The sequence below is a fragment of the Sarcophilus harrisii genome, chromosome 1 (assembly GCF_902635505.1).
Source record: "Sarcophilus harrisii chromosome 1, mSarHar1.11, whole genome shotgun sequence".
In the NCBI taxonomy this organism is placed as follows: domain Eukaryota; kingdom Metazoa; phylum Chordata; class Mammalia; order Dasyuromorphia; family Dasyuridae; genus Sarcophilus; species Sarcophilus harrisii.
In genome coordinates, this window is record NC_045426.1 from 680,217,216 (window position 1) to 680,235,909 (window position 18,694).

The window sequence follows — 18,694 nt, forward strand, 5'->3', positions numbered from 1 at the left end:
GTACTGGATATAAAAATAGTAAGACCTCCCTCTTTTTCTATGAGTTATACAGAGGAGGATTCAGTTGCAAGTCAGATAGAAAGATTTAGTGGTCCTTAGGGCATAGCAGCAATACAGATGGTAATACATTTTCTTTAGTATCATTGCCACTAAATAAATAATTTTCATTTCTGATGCAAGTCATTTGACAGTGCCAAAGGATTTGGAGAGTGAAAATTTTCTGGGTCTTCTTTCTTTTTCTAGCTGTAGCTACAGCACCTGTAGAGGTTGCTGCCCAATCAATTTTCCACAAAGCAGGGATAGGTGTGAGATGAAAGCGGTCTGGCAGTAGTACTATTTCTGAGGTTCTATTGCTGGGCCTCAGTGGGAACCTGGGCTGTCCTCACCTCGTTTGAGGGAAGGTGATAGCAAATCAAAGTGGTGGAGATAGTTTCATTTACCTGGCTCCCATCTCTCCCATAGGATGCTTTGATGTTCCAACTAGGATTCAGCTATGGGAATGGAAAGGTACAGGGATTCTTAGGGTGCAGCTGTAAGGTAGTATGTCCATTGATAAAATTATATTGATTTCTGTTTTTGAACCATCTGATAATGTCAAGGACTTGAGTGAGAAAAAAATGTCTTTTCTGTGTCTTGGGGCTGCTCAAGAGAGAGGATTTCAGTACCTGCTCTTGGGCCAGGGATGGAGAGGATGCATTGCTTTTCCTGAGATTCTTGGATTCAGCATCCTGACTATTACATACAAAGTAATTTCAAGAGAAGATTGTTAATGCTTGGCAAATGAGGAAAAAAACTCATATAGAAGATAGGTACTTGAGCATGGGAGGAGCTTAGAAATTTTGTGAGGTAGAGATGAGGATGTCTTGCATTTCAAGGATTGCAATCTTCATACCCCATCAATGAAAACATGGATCCATTGAAATATTAAGCCAATAGAGCTAAACTGCCTGCCCACGTCTACATGGTATAAATGGCACCAGATGTGATTCTAACATGTTTGGATCAATTGGTAATTGAAATTGAATGTAATAAATTAGTGAATTAAATTTATGATGCTCACATGCATATAAATTTTTTGTTAGGTGGCTCATTGCTGAAGAAATTCCAACATCCCTGGTCTAGTGGAAAGCTTGCTAAACTGAAAACTGAGCATCAGTGGGTTCAAAGTTTAGTCTCTGCTATTTGCTATCTGTTGCCTGCTACTTTGGATAAATCACATCATCTCAATGGTCCTCAGTCCATCTATCTGCAAAATGAGAATGATCATATATTCTCTTAGTGTTTACCTCACAAAGCTGGTTGCTTTAAAGATTTCTTAGATGAATGAAATACTATGTAAACTCTAAATTGGAGCTATTGTTATTATTGTATCCCAACACAAGAAAGTAGTGAAAAAGGTAGAGCACTTGTCCCGGAGTCAGGGATAAGTGGATTTCTGTCTTGCCTCTGATACAAATTGGCCAGCTCTCTACCTTCTTGTGATTCTCTCAGACAAGTTTTAGAAGAGCTGCTGATTTGAATCAGTAGAGGGAATCTTCACACCAGATTTCCTTAATTCATGAAATCAGAGATCTGAACCATTCTCTCTTTTCCCTCCCTTTTCAACACACACACACACACACACACACACACACACACACACACACACACCTACTAAAGAGAGAAGACAGAATTTGTTTGTGTAGGAAGTGAAAGTATAGTTTATCTAAGTCCAGTAAATGCTCAGCCCTTTCCTCCTTATCCTTTGTGGATAATTTATAAAATAATGTAGCACAACATTTTCTTGAACAGGAATTTTCTCAGCAACCACTAAAACAAGTGGCCATCTAGCCTTCCTTTGGAAAAGTCTCCCAAGATAGCCCATTGCATGTTAGGTATCTCTAATGGTAAATGAATTTCTTTAGCCCTGATATTCTCTGTTCTATAGCCCCTACAGTGTCCAACATTCTCTGTTCTAAGAGCTCCCTTACCTTTAACATTCTCTGTTCTAATATTCTTCCCAGCTCGTATTATCTTGTTTGTATATGGTTGCTAAAAGATTAACTTTGCCATTAGTTTGAAATCCTTTAGAACAGAGTTTTTACTTTTTAAAATAATGATAATTATTATTACCAGCACTTAGCATAGTGCCTTACATACAGATGGTGCATAATACTTGTGACATGAGTTTCCTTGAAATTTGCTGTCCTAAGACCCTCTAATATTTTCTGAGATCCATTTCAGCTCTGACATTTTCTCTTCTACCGTTCTTCCTTGTTTTTAAACTCTTGGTTCTAAAGTCTCTCCCAGACTCTAGGGATTCTGTTCTCTTTCCTTCGCTTGTACCTTCTCCTGACCCCTTCCATTTTCCTCAACTTATGGCAAATGCCCTCGTTTTGAAGTCACGGGGACCTGGATTCCATTTCCAGCCTTGCCACTTTCCAAACTGGAAATCAGACCTGAATGCTAATAAAATGACAACTACTGACATTTATATAGCCCTTGTATGTGTGTGTCTGTATCTATATCTCACATATATAACACTAGGTACTAGACACTGTCTTAAGTGCTTTACATTTATCTCGCTTGGTCCTCACCATTGCTTGGGAAGCAGTTGGTATGGTCACCCCCAATATACGGATAAGAAACTGAGACAACGGATTGAGTGACCTCTCCAGGGTCCTACGTCGGACTAGGTGGATGAGGCCGGATTGGAACTGAGGTCTTTATGCCAGCCTCAGACACACCCTCTTCTAACTTAAAATAATAATCTCTACCTCAGGGTTTTCCTGGGATCAAATGGATTAATATTGTAAAGCTCTCTGCAAATCTTACAGTCACTCCTAAGTACTGACTCTTGTTCTTTCTAGTCTCATTATGAAAAGTGCGGGATTTGCAATCAGGTAGACATGATGATGATGATGATGATGATGATGATGATGATGATGATGATTTGATTGTTGTTGAGTTGCCCTGTTGGTGGCAGGCTCTGCTTTTTGAGATTTTTTTTTTTTTTTTTGAGATTTTCTGTTTTTTGAGATTTTTCGTGACAAAGGTACTAGAGGGGTTTGCTCTTTCCTTCTCGGGCCCATTTTACAGATGAGGAAACTGAGGCAGACAGGGTGAGGTGACTTGCCCAGGACATATAACTAGGAAGTGTCTGCGGCTGGATTTGAACTTGGGAAGAGGAGTCTCCCTGACCTCAGGTGAGGCGCTTTATCCACAGCATCACCTACTGTCCTGGATTCCTTCAGTTTCTCCGGTTAGAACGGAGGCTCCTTGAGGGAAGGGGCTGTTCTCTTTCCGGCGCAAAGCTCTGCTGGGCTTAAAACTTGCAGAATGACTGCGAACGCAAGGGCAGGTGGGGGTCTCCGGGGCCACCCAGCGGGGCAGGGGGAGGAGGAGGAGGGGGGGAGCAGCTGGATTTCTCTCCCAGGCTCCCCAGAGCTTCCCCTCCCACGCCTCCGGGTTTGTGTTCATCCCCACGTGCCTCCCCGGGAGGAGGAGGGAGGGTGAGGGGAGGAACCGGAAGTGCGGCCCTTGGTTTTGAGCGAAGGCGAGTTTGCCCAATCGGGATTCCCGGAGGGCGGGCCCGGGGCTGGGGGAGTCAGTCAGCTGAGGAGAGGGCGGCGGGCCGGCGGCGGCGGCGGCAGAGGCGAGCCGGGTCGGAGGAGCGAGCGGGGGCGGGGGCTTGGGTGCGGGCCGGGCCCCGCGAATGGAAGGCCGCGGCGGCGGCGAGGATGGGGCGGGCGAGCGCAGCCCGCTGCTGGGGGGCAGCGGGGGCGGCCGGCTGTGGCGGCCCGGCGGCGTTCGCGGGGCGGCGGGCGCGGGCCCGGCGGCGTTCGCGGGGCGGCGCGCGGCCTGCGGGGCTGTGCTCGTAGCCGAGCTCCTGGAGCGCGCCGCCTTCTACGGCGTCACCTCCAACTTGGTGCTGTTCCTGAATGGCAACCCGTACAACTGGGAGGGCGCCCAGGCCAGCCAGGCGCTGCTGCTCTTCATGGGCATCTCGTACCTGGTGTCGCCCTTCGGAGGCTGGCTAGCCGACGCCCTGCTCGGCAAGTGCCGCGCCATCCTGCTCAGCCTCGCCCTTTACCTGCTCGGCATGCTCGCCTTCCCGCTCGTGGCCGCGCCCGCCACCCGCGCGGGCCTCTGCGGAGACCTCCCGCTCGTCCCCGTGGGCAACAGCTCGGGGCGCTTCCCCAATGGCAGCGATCCCGGCGGCGGCCAGAGGGGCGGCCGCTACTGCGCCCAGGCGCTCTACGCCGGGCTGGTCATCGTCGGGCTCGGTGTGGGCACCGTGAAGGCCAACATCACCCCCTTTGGCGCCGACCAGGTAGGACCCGCCGCCGCCGGGCCGCTGCTTCTGAGCGCCGCGCTCTCCTCCGGGTCGGGTCCGGCAGCTGCGCACAGGGTTCCAGAGAAGGCAGCGCCGCAAGGGGCCTCAGGGGTCAACTGCGCGGAGGAGCGTCCCCCAGAAGTCGTGTCAGCCAGTCCGGCCGTTCCAGTTTTGGAGGAGCTGGCGGCGCGGTGGAGAGGTCCAGGGCGCCCCAGGCTAGGAGCGGGAGGGCCGACTGATCATAGAGGGTTATTTTAGAAGCTGAAAGTCCTCAGAAGTCTTCTAACCGGTCCGTCTTTCCCGTTTCTTGAGGAGCAACTGGGTTCATAGAAGTCCATGGCTTCCAGAACTAGAAGCTGGAAGGATCTTTAGCGCATCTTTTGTGTGGTCGTCTAGATGAGCAAGCAGGCTTCTTCTCTAAGTTCATAGAGTCACGGATTGGGAACTGAAAGGACTAGTCATGCATCATTATTTCAGAACTTAAAGGTCCCAGAAGTCATATAGTCAGGTCATCCTTCCCACTTCTAGAAGGGAGCTAGAAGGGACTTCAGTGGTTAACTGGTCATACCATCATTATTTTAGAACTTAAAGGTCCCAGAAGTCATATAGTCAGGTCATCCTTCCCACTTCTAGAGGAGCAAATGGACTCATAGAAGGGAGCTAGAAGGGACTTCAGTGGTTAACTGGTCATACCATCATTATTTTAGAAGTCACGGGGTCAGTTCATCCTTTCCATTTCTAGAGGAGCAAATGGGCTCATAAAGGGGTCCATGCCATTATAAACTGGGAGCTAGAAGGGACTTCAGTGGTTAACTGGTCATACCATCATTATTTTAGAAGTCATGTGGTCAGTTCATCCTTTCCATTTCTAGAGGAGCAAATGGGCTCATAAAGGGGTCCATGCCATTATAAACTGGGAGCTAGAAGGGACTTCAGTGGTTAACTGGTCATACCATCATTATTTTAGAAGTCATGTGGTCAGTTCATCCTTTCCATTTCTAGAGGAGCAAATGGGCTCATAAAGGGGTCCATGCCATTATAAACTGGGAGCTAGAAGGGACTTCAGTGGTTAACTGGTCATACCATCATTATTTTAGAAGTCATGTGGTCAGTTCATCCTTTCCATTTCTAGAGGAGCAAATGGGCTCATAAAGGGGTCCATGCCATTATAAACTGGGAGCTAGAAGGGACTTCAGTGGTTAACTGGTCATACCATCATTATTTTAGAAGTCACGGGGTCAGTTCATCCTTTCCATTTCTAGAGGAGCAAATGGGCTCATAAAGGGGTCCATGCCATTATAAACTGGGAGCTAGAAGGGACTTCAGTGGTTAACTGGTCATACCATCATTATTTTAGAAGTCATGTGGTCAGTTCATCCTTTCCATTTCTAGAGGAGCAAATGGGCTCATAAAGGGGTCCATGCCATTATAAACTGGGAGCTAGAAGGGACTTTAGTGGTTAACTGGTCATACCATCTTTATTTTAGAAGTCATGTGGTCAGTTCATCCTTTCCATTTCTAGAGGAGCAAATGGGCTCATAAAGGGTCCATGCCATTATAAACTGGGAGCTAGAAGGGACTTAGTGGTTAACTGGTCATACCATCATTATTTTAGAATCATGTGGTCAGTTCATCCTTTCCATTTCTAGAGGAGCAAATGGGCTCATAAAGGGGTCCATGCCATTATAAACTGGGAGCTAGAAGGGACTTAGTGGTTAACTGGTCATACCATCTTATTTTAGAAGTCATGTGGTCAGTTCATCCTTTCCATTTCTAGAGGAGCAAATGGGCTCATAAAGGGTCCATGCCATTATAAACTGGGAGCTAGAAGGGACTTTAGTGGTTAACTGGTCATACCATCTTTATTTTAGAAGTCATGTGGTCAGTTCATCCTTTCCATTTCTAGAGGAGCAAATGGGCTCATAAAGGGGTCCATGCCATTATAAACTGGGAGCTAGAAGGGACTTTAGTGGTTAACTGGTCATACCATCTTTATTTTAGAATCTAAAGGTTCCCAGAAGTCAGTTCATCCTTTCTATTTCTAGAGGAGCAAAAGGACTCATAGAGGGGTCCATGCAATCAAAGACTGGAAGCTAGCAGGGACTTCAGTGATCATCTGGTCATACCATCATTATTTTAGAGCTAGAAGGGACCTATGAAGTCATCTACTCAGTCCATCTCTCTAGAAGTGCAAACCAGCCCATAGAGGTATCATAGCCTGGGAGCTCATTTTAGAACTTTAGAGCTCATTTGAGTTTTAGATTTGGAACCTCAGCTCATCTAGTTAATGACATCATAAATTTAGAGCTAGAAGGGTCTTTAGTGGTCATCTAGGGACCTAGTTAGGTATTGTAGATTTGGAGCAGTGATTGTCTAGATGAGCAGATGGTGCTATAGAAGTTCATAAGATCAACAATTTAGAACTGAAAAGGACCTCTGAGCTCATTAATTATAGCATATATTTAGAGCTTGCCTAAAGGGATTTCATTGGTCATCTTTCAACCTTTCCATTTCTAGAAGAGGAAACAGGTCTATAGATAAGTTCCTAGGCTTGGAACTGGAAGGGACCTTATCTTATCTAGTTCAGAGCTTTCAAAAGTACGGTCCACAATACTCCCAAGAGCAGCCAGAAACACGTTAAAATGTTATTGGGAAATATTTAGCAAAATAAATAAGAATACATATTAATATGTGGTTTTTCTAAATCAGTCTGTAGTCTGCAAGTATCCTCATGTACAGTTTAATGTCTCCTCTTTCTTTATAAATTTGATGCCACTGATCTAGTCCATTTTTTTCTGCTTCTAAAGGAAAGAGGAAACAGGTCCCTAGAAATCCATAGGATCCTAGAGTTGTAACTGGAAGGGACCCCTAACTCCAGGTAATCTAGCACCTAGCATACTGCTTCTTAGAATTTGAATAATTGATTACATATGTTATATCTTGATTTTTATAGCAGCCATCAGAGATAAATGCAATAATTATTATTATCCCCATTTTACAGATTATGAAACTAAGGCTTAGAGAAGTTCAGCGGTAGTAAGTGGCACAGTTAACTAGTTTCAGAATTGGGATCAGGAAGCCTTGAGTTCAAATCTTATGTTAGACACTAGCTGTTTTGACTCTTGGTGAGTCACTCAACCTCTGTGAACCTGTTTCTTCATGTGAAAACAGGGATAATAGCACCTACTCTCTGGGTTATAAGATTATTGTAAGAAGTTCTGTGAATCTTAAAATTCTAGCTGTTATTAATTAAGTGGCTTACTCAGGAAATGCCAGTTGGTAAACAAGTATTAAGCACTTATGACTGCCTGCCACTACTAAGTATCAGCTTGCTAAGACAAGAGAAAGGCAGAAATAATGCTTCCTCTTCCCCAGAGGATCTCACACAGACTCTGAAGCCAGTGCTCTAGTTGCTAGTTGTCCTAATGGCTAGGACAAAAATCTTGTTTTCAGTATTAACATCATTTTGTAGAAAAGGAAGTAACTTGCTGTTGTTTTCCAGATAGTCTATGTTGAACTATGTTTTGATCTCAGATTCCCAAGTCATTTCCCAATCTTGCTTTCTCTCCTCATAACCCACTAATATGAGTTCTTTGTGGTCATTGTGGGTGTTCTGCCATCCTGTCTGGCTAGCCTTATGATAATTCTAATATTATAATCTTAGTTTACACTGGTGTAGTATATTATGGTTTACAAAGCCTTATTGGTTTCCCCCTTTTACAAAAAAAAACAAAAAACAAAAAACTATGTCTCAGATTTATAACTCACATTATGTAACCCTTTGCTTTAAGGCCTAGAGAGTACTTTTTCTCATGTCATTATGGGTAGTATAACATTCTGATAGGACAGAATCATCTCAGGATTTGGCTTCAGGAACTGGGTTTAAATTCTGTTAAATTGGGGAAGCTAGGTGGTGCAGTGGATAGAGCATCAGCCCTGAAGTCAGGAAGACCTGAGTTCATATGTGGCTTCAGACACTTAACACTTTCCTGGGCAAGTCATTTAACCCCAATTGCCTCAGCAAAAAAAAAAGAAGAAAAATTCTGTTAAAATGGTAAATTTCAACATTGGAAGAAACCTCTGGGCATCCAGGACATTCCATAATTTTAAAAGGATTTCTGCTACTATATGCACACACTATTGTCTTCCTCCTGCCCCCACAATAGTCATCCTGCCTTAACTTGAATATCTTCAAGGAGAGAGCCCATTGTTTCCTGAAGCAGCCTATATTCTTCCTTCAGATAGTTTTAAGTATTAAGAAAAAATTTCTTGACATCAAGCCTATTGATAGTTTTACCATTTTGTAAACACTCTTACCCACTGTTTTCCCATTTAAATAGTTGGTTAATACAACACGTTTGATGTTGATGAATTGTTAAGAATTTTACAGTAGACATACATATATAAAAATTGTTTTTCAGTAGTAACAGTGACGCAGCATGTTGCAAGAAAAAATGCATTTGGTCTAAAAACTTTCAAAGTACTAGTTGTAATAGGGCAGTAGTGTGTACCAACCTTCCCACTGTTAACAAAATTATTTCCTTCTCTATTGATCTTTTATAATTAAGTTCTTGTAGTAGTAAATTAATTGCTATTTTGAATAGAGTACTACATTGGGTAGAATATAGGTTTACAGTCCCCTGTTCCCTCCTCCAAATCTGACTTGTATAAAACCTAAACATAACTCTTACTTGATTATATGCCTATATATATTTTTTTTCCCACATCAGTCATCTCATTTTGGGGGTCTAGCCTATGTTTTTTCCAGTATGATTTTGGTTGAAGGGGGGAAACAACTTAAAGAAATGAACTTTGATAAATTATTGCTAGAACAGGTGAGTCCTCATTATTGTTTACATACTTTTATACAGAAACTAAGTGAAAGACCTTAGAAATATTTAAACTAGTGTAAAGATACAACATTATATGAAATTTAAAAAAACATTTATTTCACTAGATCTGATATTTTAATTTTCATATATTTAGCAAACATTTATTGAGTACTACTAAGCACTAATTTCTGGAATGAGTATTGGTTGGTTCAGAGATAAGTAATGATAATTAAATATCATATAAACATGCAAACATATGTTTATTTATTTCCAGATTTTGCAAATCACTTTATCCACAACCTTTTTCCTTAATCTTTTGTGGGTTGGAGTGGAGGTGGAATAATCTCATGGGTTGCCAAATCCTTTTATTTTTGCTTTTGTAATATCTCTTTATGAACATACTTTCTTCATTCCTCTGACACTGAAGCTATCCTAGTGCAGCTCTCCCTACCTCAGATTATTTTAATACTCTGTAAAATGGTCTCCTTGTTTCAGACCTCTCCCTACTCCACTCAGTCTTCTACTTAACAAATTAATCTTCCCAAAGCTCGGGTCTAAGCATGTCATCTCTTCCACTCATTCATTAAGTCCTAGCAGCTCCCTCTCACCTCTTAAGATAAAATATAAAATCCTCTATTTGTCATTCAAAGCCCTTCGTCCCTTTCTTCCCCATCCACTGTGCAATCCAATGACACTGACATCCTTGCAGTTCCTTATGCAAGACATCCTATCTTCCTATTCTGTACATTCCCTGTACTTGTAATAATCTGCCTCTTCATCTCTAATGCCTAACTTCTCTGGAAATTCAAGTCCTAGCCAAAATTCCATCCATAAGAAACCTTTTCTGATCCCCCTTAATACAAAATCTTCTCTCTATTGATTATCTCCAGTTTATCCGATATAAATATTGTTTATATGTAGTTTTTCATGTTGTTTCCTTCATTAGCTTTTGTACTCCTTGAGAACAGGGACTGACTGTTGCCTTTCTTTGTAGTTCTAGCATTTAGCACAGTGCCTGACACTTTATAAATGCTTATTGTTGACTGAATAAGACACATAATTCATACAGCAGAATGTAAAGGGGAAGTTGAGATAAAATACTGTGAGAAATTTATAGGCATAGAGGTCATATATAGTTGAGGGAATCAAGAAAGGTTTCATGAAGAAGGTAGTACCAGAATGGAGTTTTGAAGGAAAGTAAAAGACTCCATCATGAGAAGGTGGTAGTGTTGAGGGAAGAAACAACTTTGACTTGGGAGATAACTATAGTCAGAGACAGAGAGGTGAGAAAGAAGGCAGTGTACTCAGAGACGGGAAATATTTAAATCTGGCTATAGATTGTAAACACACAGAATGGCAAAAGCAAGTTGTAAGGAGCTTACAGGACGCTAGTGAGGTTTAAGCCAGCTAGTATAGACTCTTGTATGTCTGGACCACGAATTTCCATTTCATTCGGAAAGTGATAGGGAGCCAGAGAAAACTTGGGAATAGAGTAGAGTGTCTGATTAAGGTTATCAATGAAAACACAGGTATTTTTAAAGCACTTTGTATGTGTCATGAACTGTGCTAAGTGAAATGGATACAAAGACAACATCCCTGGCCTCAGGGAGTTTACATTCTGATGGGGGAGACAACGTATTATTAACTAGGTACATATGAGATATATAAGGTAAGGAGGATAGAGAAAAGGTCCAAAATTAGGAAGATCGTCTGTCTGGTTCCAGATACTTATTAGCTATGTGACTCTGGATAAGTCATTTCATCTCTGCCTGCCTCAGTTTTCTCATCTGTAAAGTAGAGATCACAGTATTACCAGTAATAATATAATAAAGTTTTTTTTTTTCAGTTGGTTTTATTTTTTTCTTAATATTTTATTTTTCCAAATGCGTGATAGTTTTCAACATTCATTTTTGTAAGATTTTGCATTCCAGATACTTTCTCTCTCCTTCCCTTACCTTCCACCCTTGAAGATAGTAAGCAATCTGATATAGGTTAAACACATACAATGTTTTTAAACACTTAAACATTTTTAAGCATTTAAGCATATTTCCACATTGTCATATTATATAAGAAAAATCAGACCAAAAGGGGGAAAAAACCCACAAGAAAGAAAAACAAACAAAAAAGTGAAAATGTTATGCTTTGATACACTTTCATTCTCCATAGTTCTCTCTCTGTATGGAGATGGTACTTTCCATCCCAGATCTGTTGGAATTGTCTTCTATCACCACATTGCTGAGAAAAGCCAAGTCTATCATGATTGAATGAGATATTATGTGTAAAGTGCTTCGAAAACTTTAAAAGTGATACACACATATTTCATATATGTATGTGTATATACATTTGTATGTATATGTATACATATGTACACATAGAAAGCTAGATACGTTAGCTTTTGATACAGAATAGATGGAAAAATAACAGCATTGTGGAAGATGAATGTATGTGGAGAGTGGAATGTATGAAGTGAGGGATCGATTAGGAGGGTATTAACAGTAATCTAGGTGGAAAAATGCACTAGGTAATTGTAGGGAGTTGGGTTTGGACCTGCAATTTGTCTGATGTGGGTGCACTCCCCTAGAGAAGTACCTTCTTTAGTTGTAGATCAGCAACTGTTTTGCAACTGCCTATCTTAGAGAGATGATTGGGGACAGGTCACCTTGGGCTATGTTCTGAGCTTCAGTGCTCTTCAGGAAACTTTATTCCTTTTCCTCCTTTTTCTTGTGAGTGTTGAATTGTCCTGAGTTGTTTGAATGTCTTTTCCTTCATATTTGAAGGTCTTTCTCCTAATGACTTACAGAACTTAATTTTTCTATATTGAATTGTTAAATTCAACCACTACTGCATATGTGTTAGAGTTTGAAATTTGGATTTGGTCTTTCTGTTTTGTTTCCTGGAGTTGATATGTGAATTTGTTCTTTTGGAGTTTCATTTCTGTTTTTCAGAAGTAAAGGGCAATTCTCTTCTGTTATGTCCTTAATTATGATATTAGGATTTTTTAGTCTTGTTCTGTTTTTCTGGTTGACCTATGATCCACAGATAGTTCCTCCGCATCTTATCTTCAGAATATTTTGCTTGTGTATTGGGCATATTTTCATTTCTTTTATTTATTTTTTTATTTTATTTTATTTTATTTTTTTTTTTTGCTTCTATTCTTTTGGCATGTGACCTGGAAATTTCTTAGTAGTAGTTCTGCAACACCTTAGAACATTTTACAGAAACATTGGAGAATACTACCAAAGAGCATATGCTGTGAAGAACCTTTATCAATAATAATATGACTTACATTGCTTTTTCTGATCACCTTGTGAATACTTACTCTGTGTGAGTTCTCCATAAAAGAGTCTTTAGCAAGTATGCATCTGGCATATGAACAATGTGGCCAATCCAGTGGGGCCTTTGCAGGAGAGTTGGAATGTTTGGCAGTTCATTTCAAGGAAGAACCTCAGTGCTTGGTACATTATCCTGCCAGGTGATCTTCAGAGTCCTCCTAAGACATCTCAAATGGAAGTGATTCAGTTTCCTGGCATGGAGCTAATAGATTGTTTTGTTTAGGTTTCACAGGCATACAACAATGAGGTAAGCACAACTTCTCTGTAGATCTTCAGTTTGCTAGTCAGTTCCCTTCTCTCTCACATTTTTCTTTGGAGCCTTCCAAACATTGAGCTAGCTTTGGCAATGCATGTATCAATTTCATCAATGTGTAATATCCTTGGAAAATATAGTGCCAAGGTAAGTGAATTTATACTTAACATTCAAAACTTCTTTGTTTGCTATAATAGGTGATTCTACAAATGGAGTGTGTGATGCTGGCTGATGGAGTACCTGTGTTTTCTTAGTGTTAATTTTTAGGCCAGAATTAGCACAACAGCAGAGAATCAATTTATGCTTTGTTGCATCTCATCTTCAGAGGCTGCATTGGGTGCACAATCATTTGCAAACAAAAGATTATGCTCCAGCACTACTTCCACTTTAGTCTTAGCTTTGTAGCCTTTTCAGATTGAAAAATTTACCATCAGTGTGGTAGCTGACTTTAATACCATGTTTGTCTTCATTATAGACATTTGACAACATGACTGAAATCATCAGCTAAAAAGCATGGGAGCAAGCACACAGTCTTGTTTCCATTGGTGATTGGGAAAGCTTGAGAGCATTGCCTATTGTCCAGAACCTGATAAAGCTTGCCATCATGAAATTGATGTATTTTAGCAATGAACTTTTCCAGACAACCAAATTTTTACATAATTTCCCATAAATCCTTGAAACTGACAGAAGCAAAGGCTGTGGTCAGTTAAATAAATGACCTGTTATGCTCTCGGCATTTCTCCTGGATTGTCTGGCAAATGCCATAATGATCATTCCTCAGCCTTCTCTGAAGCCACACTGACTCTAACTTTCAGATGATGGATTAGCCTATTAAGGAGAACTCTGGCAAGAATCTGTGATTGTCACAGGACAGTGTATTCCCTTTACTTTTATAGATATGAACAATGGAGGTGTCCTTGAGCTCCTGGGGCATAATCTTCTCTTGCCATATAACCTGGAAAATTTCAGTCAGCTTTTGTATGAGCAATTGACTCTATTTTCAGCTGACATAGAATCAACACCAAGGAGTCTAATGATATTCAAAATCTCTTCTTCAGTTGGAGCTTCAGCTAGAGGATTGACTTTAGCCTGAGATAAATAGTGGCTTCAGCATTGATTGATGATGGTCTATTAAGAACATTGTGGAAGTATTTAATTCTCTCTAGGATCATGTCCTTATTACTAATCAATATGGATTCATCAACACACCATAGGTCTTTGGCCCACAAATAGCCTTCAGGGTTTCATAGAATGTTTTGGATTATACTATTAGCAGTAAATTAAATTTTATCTGCCTTATTACTGACCCAAGATTCCCGAATCTCTCAGACCTCACTTGTACTTTACTTTTGATGGAATTAAATACTGCCTTCTTAGAGATGAATTAACTATCCTGCTTGGCACACTCTGTGGAGTTCTCACCTTTCATTTAGCAGGTTCTGAATTTCCCCATCATTTTTGTTCGACTAGTCTTGATGTTTGCTAGTGTTTGGACCCAGATGAGCGTATGTAGTGCGGTATACTAAATCTCTGAAAGCTCCTCATTCCTTTTCTACTCTCATGTTGTCATCTGTATATTGGTTCAACTTTTCCTCCAAGTTAGAAACAAATTGATCCTGCTAGGAGAAATATTCTAATCCGTTGACATTAATTTTTCTGGTAGTCATTTTGCCTTGGGGCTGCTGCTTTTGTTGGATGTGAATATTTAACTTGGGAGAGGATAAGTAAATGATCAGTCCAGCACTTTGTACCACATATTGCCTTTATCACTCTCTCATCCTGTCTTTTCTTCTCTTTAAGTCACAAAATTCATTAAATGCCAGTTAAATTGGTGTGAGACTATATCCATGAGGGTTTGTGTGTGTGTGTGTGTGTGTGTGTGTGTGTGTTTAGGTAAATGGAAGATAGTGTTGATGATGAGAAAGTCATGAGATGCACAAGTCTTTAGGAATAAGTGACCATTGCTCTTTCCAACTCCATTCCTCCTAAGGACTCCCTGCTGTGTCTAGTAGTCTGAGCCTATTCTAGTGTTAAAGTCACCATATAAGCTTGATCTCTTTTTGCTTATTGATAATAATGGTTTCCAAGTCTTCATGAAATTTTTCTTTGACCTCATTAGGATTTTCTGATTGTGGGAACATAAGTACTGATGATGGTGGTATGGTATTTTCTTGCAGATGGCAATTACATTGTTGTAAGCCTGTTGTTCATTCCTTTTGGGTAGGGATCACAAGTTTGTTGACGAAATCGGTTTTGATTGCAAAACCTATACCAGCTTCATGATACTTCCCTTCCATTCACTTAAGTCACAGTAAGCTGGACTTCATTTGCCAGTCATGTTTCACTCAGGACTGCTATTTGTATGTGATGTCTCCTGAGTTTTCTTGCAACAAGAGCTGCTTGTCTTTCAGGTATACTGGATTTTGTGTTGACTATGTGTGCACACATTCCTTGTACTGATGGTGAGTGGAATCATCTTTTCACTCTTAGGTTTTGACTGCAGGGTGGGAATCCTGCCTGCTTCAGTAATCAGGTCAGGCTTGAATAAGCAGACAGTTTCTCACCTTTTTTAATACCTTCCTTATACTAGGAGGTGAGCAGTATGATCATTAAAAGGCTGCTCAGACACTCTGGGGGCTTCTGAATCCCACTGCTGCCAGTGAAAAGATTATGGCCTGAACTATCTGTATGCAGGATTGTGACTATTTTTCAGTATATAGTCACACTGTACTATACTTGCTGTACTTGCTGCTTCATCATTTGCTTGTCACCCCAGTATTATGATAAAGGTAACAGTGGTAAAATGATATGTGTAATATCTATTTGTGCATAATTGGATTTAAGTGAGGCAGAACTGATGAAGACGTTAGCCTCTCCCTTCCAGAGTCATCAAAGTCCAGTAGCAGGACAGAACTAAAATGACTGGTGATAGCTCAAGATGCAGTGGATGACCTTGACATCTTTGATGTCTGACTAAGCTTCTAAGCATGTCATAATGTCTGCTTCACCTGCCTTCATGACCATTGGAATAAATTGTCCTCATCTGCCCATTCCATCAGTGAGATCTATTCTGCAAAGTGAAGTTTAACCACATAGGACCAAAAGGTAAACATTTATTAACAAAGAATTTGAAACATTTTAGAAAGAAAATCGTCAATGGAAAGATTATTTGCTTCTTGAATACTCCAAACAACAGAAATGCAGGAAGAATGAATAAAAAAAGGTGTCTCTGGCAACAAGAGTGACAGCAGAAAGACTAGTAAGAGCTTTCTTTCCAAATGTACACTAGGAGAAAGGGGAAAAGTTGGAAATTTGGTAGATGTAATAGTGAAGAGCCAGATGAGGACATTATGGATACAACCTGGCAATACCTTGCCTATAGATGAATGTTTCTTTGGGATTATATTACATCATGGGAGGTTTCACGAAAAGGGGAAGGTAGTGAACAAAGGGGTAGAGAGGAGTAAAAGGTGGTATGGGGGTCAAATCAAGAGATAACAATGAGGGAAATGTGACATCTGGGCCTGAGAGACATGGGAAGTGATTAAAGAGGTGGAGGAAAGATTGGAAAGGAAAGGAAAAAGGCCTTACTTTGATGGGAGTAATGGCTGCTATACGTGAAAGGAGAAGAGGACTTTACACAGGACAATGGGTTTTTAGTGCCTCAGCAATGTATTTGTCTTGGGAAGTTGAGATTTCCAACTCTGAGGAGGGCAGTAACTGGCATCTGGAGGAGAGGGAGAACGTGAACACAGGGAGGATATTATCAGAGATATGTAGAAAAGGTCAACAAAAGAGCATGTAGATCATTGGAGGGGGGATGGAATGGGGATGGATAGGGAGGTGTTTTAAGGTGGGGCACCACTTGCATTATTCTGATTGTGAACCCAGAATGGAAAAGGAGAATCCATGGGGTAAGACTTATCTAGTAGGGTACCTAGAGGGCTGAACCTAAAATGGATAATCTTGGTAGCTTTATATGAGAATACAAAGAAAAGAGAAAAAAAACCAGATAGTTATAGGACTCATGAATCAGAGAATGAAAGTTTAGAATAAACAGAAAGAGAATATAGGAAATGAAGAGAGTAAAAATTGTTTTTGGAAAGGGACACAAAAAAATGAAGTAAAAACTGAACTAATGAATAGGATTAGCTGAAGGGAAGGAGTAGGAAAGGGGACTCTACCTGACTGAGGAAAAAAAGGAGGAAGAAATATAACCAGAAAAAAGCAGGTGAAAGGAACAAAACTATTTCTAAAAATTAAACCCTTGCCTTTTGTGGCATATTAAGTACATATATAAGCCAATCAGTTGCTATTGGTTTATTTCCTCATTTTGTCTACATACTGAATATAAAGTGCTTTTATCAGAGCTAATTTAACTGAAAGGAAAGCTCTTTGTATCACTCTGAAATTGCCTGCATGTTTTCTTTCCCTCCTTCTCTCCTTTCCTTCTTCCCTCCTTTCCTCCATCTCTCCCTTCCCTCCTTCCTTCTCTTCTCTCCTGTCCCTTTCTTCTCTTCCCTCCCTTCTCTTCCTTTCCTTCTTTCCTTCCCTTCCCTCTCTTCCTTTCCTAAGTCAATTGGAATTAAGTGACTTGCCCAGGATCACACATCTAGGAATTGTTAAGTGTCTGGGATCGTATTGGAACTCGGGTTCTCCTGACTTCAGGGCCAGTGCTCTAAACATTGTGCCTTCTAGCTGCCCTAAATTGCCTGTTCTTGTAGTTGCTTGTAACTTCCATAGTATCTCTTGTCAGACTTCAACCTCATGCAGAGTAAAGATTGCTTTGGCTTTGATGCCAATACCTGGTATTAAAGGAACCTCTTCTTGGACCACTTTTCTCCAAACCTCTGGTATCAGCAGAAGGTGAGAAATATTTTCAAAATTCTTGAAGAAGGGTGTTTGGAGGAGAGCTGTCCATCAAGCTAGTTCCTTGTTTAGGCTCATGGCATCCAATAATTTGAAACAAATCTGTCAGGATAATTGATATGTGCATGGGCTCTTGTCTCTAACTGCGCTCTGTGCTGTGCGTTGTGAGCTGCATGCTTCTTATTTAGTAATTTTAAAAAATAAATTTAAAAGTCATCCATCAGGACTGGGACTAAACCAGTTTTGGCTACTTCATACTCCTTATGAACCCTTAGACATGATGACTGGTCAAGTTCAGAAGGCTAGAGAAATTGGCTGAATTCCATAACCCAATGAAAAGAACCTCTTCACTTTCTCTTTAGTATTGAATAAATACCTGACCTGGAAATATTATAATTGGTAAGTGACTAGGAATCTAAACATTCCTCTCTCCTTTAGGAATCCTAGAAATCTAAATGCCATTTCTCCAGGGTCTTGACTGGCAGGGAAGGAGAAAGACTTCTTATGTTATTTATATTTGTGGACTTTATTTATTTGTTCTTGAACTTTAATGGGGATATAAATATGTCTTTGTGAAAGTGAGGAAGGGAGAGTCTTAGAAGTACCTTTGGGATAGACTGGTTGTAAGTTTAGGTTGTCTAGAGGAGAACATTAGCAGAATAGCAGTAGTTGCTAAAGGGTGTTACTGAGATTACTGTGATAATGACATTGAATCAGTTGTCTGAGAAAAGTGATCTCTCAGTGTACTAGGTTTGACTCTTATTCTTTTTCTATGTGAGTGAGCCCTATGTGATCATGAGGAAACAGAAATAGTGGTCATTTGGTAGATAAAAAACAAATCCTTAGGAATTGAGGATCTAATTGAAAGATAAATGTTATTCAATTCTGAAGTGTCAACTCATGCCTTTCAGATTGATTGAAATGACAGGAAAGGATAATGATAAATGTTGGAGGGATTGTGGGAGAACTGGGACACTACTGTGTTGTTAGTGAAGTTGTGAAATGATCCAACCATTCTGAAGAACAATTTGGAGTTATGCCGAAAGGGCTATCAAAGTGTGTATATCCTTTGATCTAGCAATGCCATTATTGG

At 40.6% G+C, this 18,694-nt stretch overlaps 1 protein-coding gene across 1 annotated transcript in view; it reads left to right on the top strand.

The window, feature by feature from the left end:
* The first annotated feature begins 3,679 nt into the window (after positions 1 to 3,679).
* Positions 3,680 to 18,694, top strand: part of SLC15A4 (solute carrier family 15 member 4) — a 43,194-nt gene continuing 28,179 nt past the window's right edge. Inside the window, exon 1 of the mRNA XM_031948415.1 lies at positions 3,680 to 4,312. Within this exon, the coding sequence (XP_031804275.1) occupies positions 3,695 to 4,312 (618 nt within the window). The 5' untranslated portion in view covers positions 3,680 to 3,694. The remainder of the gene's footprint in view (positions 4,313 to 18,694) is intronic.